The 8,980-nt window shown below is 42.4% G+C and overlaps 1 protein-coding gene across 1 annotated transcript in view; it reads left to right on the top strand.

Annotated features, from left to right (window-relative positions):
- LOC104075689 (transcriptional activator GLI3-like) overlaps positions 1-3,187 on the top strand; it is a gene marked incomplete at its 3' end in the record, with an annotated part of 52,603 nt that extends 49,416 nt beyond the window's left edge. The window contains exon 2 of the mRNA XM_009576271.1: positions 2,945-3,187. Coding sequence (XP_009574566.1) covers positions 2,945-3,187 — 243 coding nt within the window. The remainder of the gene's footprint in view (positions 1-2,944) is intronic.
- Between the last annotated feature and the right edge of the window lie 5,793 nt (positions 3,188-8,980).

Consider the following 8,980-nt stretch of genomic DNA (forward strand, 5'->3'; position numbering starts at 1 on the left):
AGCTTTAATGCAAGAGGAGTTTCCCGCTCGGCGCCCGGGGAGCTCCTGCAAACCGCTCGCCTGTTCGTGTCCTGGAGCGCGGGTGCTGTCAAGTGTCTCATCTGCCCCCTATCCAAAGCAGCTCAGTGGTGCGGAGTGTGAAGTGAACGCTTAGAGAGATGTTTGGCCATTGAATATGCCTTATTATTGCAAAAATGCTGTCATGTTTACTTTTAAAAAAAAAAAAGTACTTCTGGGGAAATTTTTACATGGCAGACAGCGTACAGAAATGTTTGACTTCTAACAGCATGCAGCAGTAATTTCATGATGGGGAGAGAGATGGTTTGATGCAGAAAGAAAAATACTGCTTTTTTGTTTTGTTTCCTTTTTTCCTTGAAGAACCAAAAAAAAAAAGGAAAGCTTATTAAAACAAAACACATTTTTCCTTTAGTTTCAAAGTTACTGAAAGTAGGTTTTGAATTTCATTCAGCAATTTGGAAAATCAGCTTGTTCCATAGCAGTCACTAGTACCTTGATTCATGACACATGCATGTTTTGAGAAGGAAAGAATAAAAGTGGAGCCTGCAGACAGATGTCAGCTTCTTGTTGTATCCCAGGATGGTGGTTTTAACAAATATTATCTTTATATGGAAGAGTAAAAGAACTGAAATCCTATCTGATCCTCGGATTGATTATACAGCCCCACAAATCACTCCAGCTTGCTTCTTCCCGTACTGTGGTAGCACAGGTTAGCTTGCTCTGCATAAGGATTTCAAATAGAGTGTAATCCCCTATTTTTACAAGAGTTTACATCTCATCAGTGAAAGTTCACTCTAGGTTGAAATTTAACATAAGACTCTGGCTAGAGAGAAACATGATGGAAAATATGACTTTGGGGTGATTTATTTTTTATTTTTTAGTTATACAAGCAGCTTTCTAAAAACCTCATATAAGTTTTAAAGTTTTAGACTCCCTTTTGCAGTTCTCTAACTAAAACCAGCTTTGGTGTAAAAAGTTGAAACCTTAAACCCTGCTAATCCAGAGCAGGGACCGGTGCCTGTGCATATTAATAAAAAGTAGAAAAGGGCAAAGGGTTTAAACTCTGCGGTGGTGTTGTCCATTTCCATTAACTCTTTCTCCTCAGACCCAATCCTTGAAATGCTCTGTATGGAGAATTACTGCTGGCTGTAAAAATAATTCAGTCCCTGGAAGATGCTGATAAGTCAGCAGACCCCAGTTGCTGTAATACTTGGAGATAGAAAAATAATTAAGCTCTCAGTAGGCTACGCTGCTGGGTTTTCTTGTTGTGGCTACTTGGGAGGAGAGGGGGCAGGGAGAAGCCTAGAGAGCACCACGTTCAAAGCAATGGTGTAGCTAGCTTATGCATGTATTGGCTAAAATTCAGGTCCAGGTATCTATACGTATGGAGCCTGTTTCTAATCTAATTCATGTGAAGGTGAATAGGTTGAGTTATGCTGGTGTCAGGCTTGGTGAAAGTAGTCTCCTGGTGAATTGCTCACTGGTGCTTTCCCTGTGTGAACGAGTACACCAGGGCAAGGTCCAAGTAACAGTTTAGCCCTGACCTCAAATCTCCGGCAACTGAGGTGCAATCTTGGCACTGTTGTCAATGATCCTTCCTTGCACATGGGTTGTAGAGTAAGTGTGCCTTAGTTTCATTTCCTAGAGGTGTTTTAATTTCGTTTCTAGTTACCTTTTTTTGTGCCCGGTGTCTAATAATATGAGGTTCCTCATGCACTTACAGAACCGCTGAGCAACTTTTGAAGCTAAGCATGTTTATCAGTACTTCTTCAAGACGTATTGGTGTATGCCTGTACATGCAGGGTGGTTGATTGAACAAGGCTGTACCTGGAGTGTGGGTATGGGCCAGGATTACAGCCAGCAATTGCGCTTGTTTAGAGAAAAGTCTGTATTTTAAAGCGAATAACGCAACTTTAGGAGAGCATTTACTTGTGTAGCTAACAAAACCCGTCTGCCACATGGCACGTGTGAAACGTACCCGGGAACGTGCATCTGGCTTTTGAAGAACAGAGCTGCTTAGTTTTCGAAGGGTGCACGTGGTCCGTGGGTCCTCGTGGGAGTAGAGGGTTGGTTCAACACCCGGTCCTGGGGCTGCCTGCAAGGGAGGCTGGTGGAGCCATCGTCAGGAGGCCCTTTTCCCCTCACAAGTGGTACCACAGGCCTAGAGGTTTACTCCAGACTAGGGCTTGGCTTTGATCCTCCTAATTTCCCTCCCCTCCCCCCCCAGTCATTAAAGAGTTTGTGGGGTTGTATGTGTGGATATGGGGAAAAAGGAGGGGGGAGGCACGCTCCGCCACCCTCCACATGCGTCCTTGTGGTGACACTGGTAGAGCGGGTGGCCTCACTCGTGCCTGCCTGATGCTGCTGGTGCTGTATCTTGAGCAATTTTACCCATTTTGTTGTCGCCCACCTTACTTCTGGTTGCTAATGACCTTCCTGCAAGGCTCCAGCCTCTCACAAGCAAACCTCCAGGGACGGGAGCCGGGCTGCGGAGCAGCAGTGGGTGGCTAGGTTTGATTTAGGCCCAGCCAGCGGGGTTCATCTTCTCCTCTTTGTGACAAATTGTTTTTTGCCTCCCTGTCAGGCAGCCCGAACTCCCAGTCTCCTTGTCCCAGAGGCAAGAAAACAGCAAGCCTGTGTCTATTCTCACACGATTGATAGCCCCGCCGGTAGGAGCATCGGCGCATGGGTGACGATGATCTACCGCTCAGCAGCTGCCCGCGCTGAACGGGCGGGCTTCCCCCGACCATCTCTCATAGCCACACATGCACCTGCTGTCACAAACTTACACCGTGAGGAGGGGGCAGTGAGGAGGAGGAGGGCGGGGGAGAGAACTTTTCTTTATGGTATTTGCTATAAATGGGCTAAAAGTGTGTCTCTCTCTTTCTCCTTCCCTTCTCTCTTTCTTCTCCCCCGTTTTTTGCAGAGGATGAAAGTCCTGGGCAGACCTATCACAGAGAGAGAAGGAACGCGATCACAATGCAGCCGCAGGGTGGGCAAGGCCTCGGCAAGATCAGTGAAGAGCCTTCCACGTCGAGCGAGGAAAGGGCCTCATTAATCAAGAAGGAGATCCATGGATCTATATCGCACCTTCCCGAACCTTCTGTACCTTACCGTGGGACGCTCTTTACCATGGACCCCCGAAACGGTTACATGGACCCTCATTACCGTGAGTATCGATTGCTGGTTCGTTTGGGGATGCAAAGTTGGAAGGCTGTCAAGGCTGTCAAATTTAATGCAGTTTTATTTGTCGCCTTGCATCATCCCCAGGGAGAACTGCTTTGTCTCTGGGCGGGGGAGGGAGGGGGGCGGGGAGCGTTGAGGTAATACAATCTTTTTTCTGAAGTTAAAAACCAGGAGGCAGTTGCATTGCAGCTCAAAATTATCACAGGCCTCTGCAAAGCAACTTCCACAGGACATCTCATCTGTTGCTAATCCTCCTCAGCCATCTAGAGTTGCATTTGCTCCACCTCCTTAATACATGAAGAAAAAAAGCCTCATTAAAGAAAGCACAGAAGGAAAATGAAACAGGCCTTAAAATCCCTCTTTTAAAACAATGTTAAAGTACGGTATTAAGAGGAGGAAGGACCGTGTCTTGTACAATAAGAATGTGGAGGGGGGGTGTGATTGAAAGGTTTGTTGCTGTGTTTTTGGGGTTTTTGTTTTGTTTTGGAGTTTTTTTAGGGATTCACGTGTGTGTTTGAGTATGTGGGCTGATGGAGTGGTTTAGCAATTTTCTTCCCTAGCTACAGTTCCCTGAAGGTGGGGGGGGCAGCGGAAGGCAAATGGTTTCAACTTCTGAATTCCTGCTCAGGCATTAATAAAAAAGTAAGAAATTAACTGACACTTGAACACAGATGTGGAATGGATTTCTCCACAGGCAAAATATGAGGGAGTTAAGTAATTTTTTTCATCTGCTTCTAGTTTACAAAAAAAGAAAGAGAAAAAAAAATCATTTAGTTGTGTAGTAATGAAGTACATCTTGAGGTGTCAAGGCTTGTGCCTTTTGATTATAGATTTATCACCCAGTCAGCATACAGATTTGCCATTTAACCTTCCAGTCTCCAGTTCCAGATGATAGGCTTAAGACCTACAAAGAGGGGCCAGTCTGCGTTGGGTTTTTTTTTTTGACATCATTCAGAAATTTTAGTGTTTTAAGGCAAAAGGTCATTAGCCAGACGACTGATTAGTGAGGACAGCTGATTAGCGCATATTTTTTTGCTAAAGAAAGTGCCAGGGATAAAAGCTAATTTTATCCCTTCATTAGTTGGGCTAGCAGCAAAGGGGAATGTTCACTCATCAGGGTGCAGATCAAAGTATGCCTCACACAACCTTAAGTCTCACCAACCTCCTTTTAAAAAAAAAAAAAAAAAAAAAAAGACCCTGATTGTTAATAAGGATGGAGGTATTATCAGAGAATGAACACTTGTTGTCTTTGTAGTTTAGATCAGTATTTAGGGGAAAAGTTTGCAGTTAAGCTTTTGAGCTTTCTTCCAGTGTAGGCAGTCAGTTTCTGTACACCCTCCTCCTCCTCTCTTGCACAGTCCTGCTCAAACCCTCTGGGGGAGTTACTCATCTTTCTTCTGAGGAGGATGTGCCGCAGCACACCCGCAGCAGACTTGTCTGCCAGAGAGGCATGAATGTGCAGAGCAAACGACTGCTTATGAGCAGCAGCGCGTAGAAATACTAGCTTGCGGGTTGGAGACACCATTCGTAGCTTACGGTTTGTTAATGCAACCCTTGAATCTCACTTAAAAAAAAAAAAAATCGTATCGGGGAAGCAAAATAGCTTGTCTGTTTGTACACAGTACAGCTGGGAAGAGATTAAATATATGACAAAAACAACCCCCTAAACAAACAACAAACCTTATGCTGAATTTAGTGGTGATGATTGCCATTTTGACCATCTGACCAGCTGCCGGCTCATCCCTTAAGTCTAGTTCAGAGTTGATGCTAGTTACTGATACTAGTGAAGATTCAGACTGAAGAAAAAGGGCTGGTCGGTCAGAATGAGTCTGAGTACTTTGCATTTAGTTTATTTAGTTTTGTTTTATTGAATTTGCCTTTTGGTGAGAGTTCTCAAGAATCAGTGAAGTTACTATGTCTGTATTGTGACCAATAATGCTAGCTAGTTAGGATGTGTGGGCTACTAGAAAAACATTGATGTCGGAAGTTGAGAGAACAGAAGTTATCCAGCATGTAACAGTAGAGAAACAGGAGATGAGTTAATTTTACATGAGCAACATGATCTCTAAGCAGAAGTCTAAGTCGGAAAACATCAGATGGGCGGACCTGCTTCACCACTGCTGTAGTGAGTTGTACATTTGTACTCACTGATTTATAAAATCCCTCAAGCTATTAATGTCATATAAAGAGTCATCATGCTTTTATTTACCTTTAATAGATGTGATATAGAAGGACAACTAAAGAGACAAATGTCTAGTTAGATTTATAGGAAAGCAGACAGGCTTACTGCAATTTTCATAGTAGTTGTATCATTTATATATGTAAGATGCTTTCATCAAAGTGGTGACTGTATTCAGGCTGACACTTATAGTGGTCCATATGAAGAAGGCTGAATAATGTAAACATACCCCAGTCCCACTGTAGCAACAGGTGAAGAACCAACAAAGCTATTGTTCCTTTCCTTAGTTTCTTGCCGGTTTTGCTGGGCATATGGATAGAAAATACTGTTTTAATTCAACATAGTTGGGTATGTAAACACTCACAGTAATTCCTTAGTTTCTGTGTGGTTAGAAAATATAGACTTTTCAAGACGCCTAATTTGTGCTTCTATTTATACCCACTTTGTATTTAAAAGTGTGGGCAGGCTTCCTGTAACACAGGAAAAGGGAAAATAATTTTTTTGAAGAAGGACATCTGTATATTTTTATGGCAAGAAAAGAAAAAGAGCATTTAAGTCAATTGTGTGTGGAACGCATGTCCCCTCCAGGAGCTGCAGTTATTAGAAACAACTTGAATGCTTTGCATTTCTACATGTAAATATGCGTGTCTCTGTGTATGTGCGTTGCAGGATTTTTTGTTGTTATAATTTTTTTCCTAATTAAAATGACTGATGTTGTAAATGTTGGAAATAATAGTTGCCATATACGTGGAATAAATACCTCACTGAGGGGGAGTTTGCTCTCCTGCAGAGTGTGGGTGTGGGTAATGGTTGTGTTTCAAGTGGACCAGCTTTTCAAACAGCTGGGATGAAACATGCTGTGGAGCTGGCGACCCTTCTGCACTGCCAGAGAACCCCTCAACCATTTAGCAACTGCGAATGAGAGCGGCCTCGTGTGCAGCCCACAGCCCTCTGTCCTCCAAAGAGATAAAAGGGAAAACATACAGGCCTAAACCAGAATTTTTTGTTTTCTATCTTTTTTTGTTATGGATTTCTTAAGCACTGTTTAAACACCGCTCACAAAGTACGGGGGTTTTGTTTTTGTTTTTTTTAACTTTTAAAAACTTTTTTTCTTTTTAAAAGCTTTAGGGCAGATGACAAAAATGCTGGAGTTTCTTTTCATGTGTTGCACCTTTTCTTTATTAAGGGGGGCAGGGTTACTGAGCTTAATCAGTGTTTCTTAAATGGATTTAAAACCCTGTGTTTCTCAAACACTGTTTGCAGTGGTAGTTGGAGCCCCTTGTTAATGTAAATTCTGTCTCTAGAGGTGGGGCTGAGGCAGGGGAGGTGGGGATAGCAACTTCCCTTTGTTATTCTCTTCCCCAATTTTAATTCCCACGCAGATTTATGGCAGTGCGAAGACTGCCTGTCTCACAAGTCATTCCTCATGGAAAAAATGAATCATTTCTGATGTAAACACTTTGATTTAAAACATACTGCTGGTATTCTTCCCTGGGTTTCACAGCTCATCTGAAAGAATCGTTAGTTCCTAATTAGTAAAGCCTGAAGAATTATCTTAAGTAAAAAGCAGTGACAGTTCAGTTGGCTCTGATCTAAAAATTTGTATATACAGGAATGGCCCTGGCACGATTCTCTTTCTAGTATATCCCTTCATCTCAAAGAGGCTGCACTGAATATAGCAGGAACTCCCTCTTTCTTTTTTTAAATTTATTTTTTCTTTTTTTTTTTTTCCCCCCCTTGCTGGGGATTATTCTGCTGGTTTTGAAGCTTCTGTATCTATCTGGGGAAGTGGGAACTGCTTATTGCACACTCCATAGGATTAACCCTCCAAAGGTATCGACTGCCCTCAGTTCCCACCGACTGTGCCTGGACTTGTGCTTTGTAAGGATCAGGCCCCACATAGCTGCCCAGGTTAGATATTACCCAGTGTTAGTGTCATATCAAAATCAATTTGCAATGCGAACAAAAAACCACAGCAAGGAAAATACAGTGCTGGTTCACTAGGTGCACTTGTTCATTTACCGTGTTTTAATTTCTATTGACAAGAATTCCCCTTCCTTCATCTCCCCATAGAAAAGGAGGGGAAAAAAAGAAAGGAAATTAGATTCTGTTTCTGTAAATGCAAACTGTTAACTGGAAACACTGCCTTAAAATGCAGTAACTAGAAAGCAATGGTTTTTCATGGCAACATGGCTTGAACCACGATGACCAGCTATGTGTGGCGCACTGGATGGTGAGAGCACTCCAGGTCGCCACCAGCGGATGAGCTCATGGGAAAAAATCTGGGTCCTACTTCTTCAGCTCTTTCTGCAGCATTTTGCAGGGGAGGGGCTTAGGCTCTCTAGTAACAAAACTCTCCACTGACAGTGATTTATGGGGTGGTTTCCAAATGTTGTCAAGGAGGGGTAGTTGAAAAAAGTAAAATCTAAAGCTTTTAATAAAACTCACAGGAAAAGAAGCCTCTAGTACAAAAGTGAATGTCAGATTACTGGTGTCAGCTGAGTAACTGAAATGTTGGTCTTTAAGAAAATCAGCACATTTGCAAAGAAGTTTTTGGGATAAAAATCTAAAATGTAATAGTATCTTTCAATAGCCTCCAACAAAAAAAAAAATTATTGCTCTCAAAATCAAACTTAGGGTCAGAGGCAACTTCAGTTTGAAATTTTGGAAGGTGCTGCAGACCTCTTAAGCTTAACAGCAGCTTATAAATGGAAATCTCTTCTCCAAGATGCCTCCCAAACCTCCCTGGTCGTGTTTGGGAAGTTCTGCTCACTACAAATACTCCTGCCCATGTCTCTGGAGTCCTTCTGCGGGATAAGTGGGGTCTCTTGAGAGCCCTGGAGTTGCTGCCCCTGCAATGTCCTCTCATTTGGAAGTAACAATTGCACCCACAGATGTACAGCTAGAAGTGGGACATGGAGATGTCCTTTTTTCTACTGGATTTTCTCTTTTCTCAGAATGAGACAGACTGCAGAACTGCCAATACCTGAAAGGCCTTGAAATGTAATGTGGTTGAGAAGCTGAAAGGTGATCTTTTAGGGTTTTTTTGCTTTGTTTTGTTTTTAAGTTTAGGTGAATACATATCTTCGAATACTGACTTTTCTGCATGTCATTACCGGTGGTATTAATTTCAGCTGGAAACTATAGGCAATGATATGGAAGGAGGTGATCCTGTTTGTGTGTGGAGGGTAGAATAGGATATTTATGAGATCTCTTAGGGCCCTATAATTCTGTTGTACTTCAAAATTTTAAAAAATGTCCTGAGGATCAGAGTTTTTTTAAAAAAAAAAAAAAAAATTATCCCGCTATGGCATCTAAGAGATTTACCTGCCAGGCGCTACCAGGTATGGAGCCTTCTGAGAAGCAGACGTGTTCTGTTAATCTCCCCTTTTTTTGGTTGTTCAAATGCATGTAAGCTGTGGGGTGAGGTTTTTTGGTTTTGTTTGGGTTTTTTTTAAGTAATAGGGAAGATGAAGTCAGAGGACAAACGCAAAAACACCTCTTTCACAGATTTGATTTGGTTTGTCAGCTAAAGCTTTTTTAGATGCTTACACTATGTATTTGTTGTATACTGCCTTCATGGAAGGAGACAGAATA

This window comes from Fulmarus glacialis, unplaced genomic scaffold (genome assembly GCF_000690835.1).
Source record: "Fulmarus glacialis isolate BGI_N327 unplaced genomic scaffold, ASM69083v1 scaffold26984, whole genome shotgun sequence".
Taxonomy (NCBI): Eukaryota; Metazoa; Chordata; class Aves; order Procellariiformes; family Procellariidae; genus Fulmarus; species Fulmarus glacialis.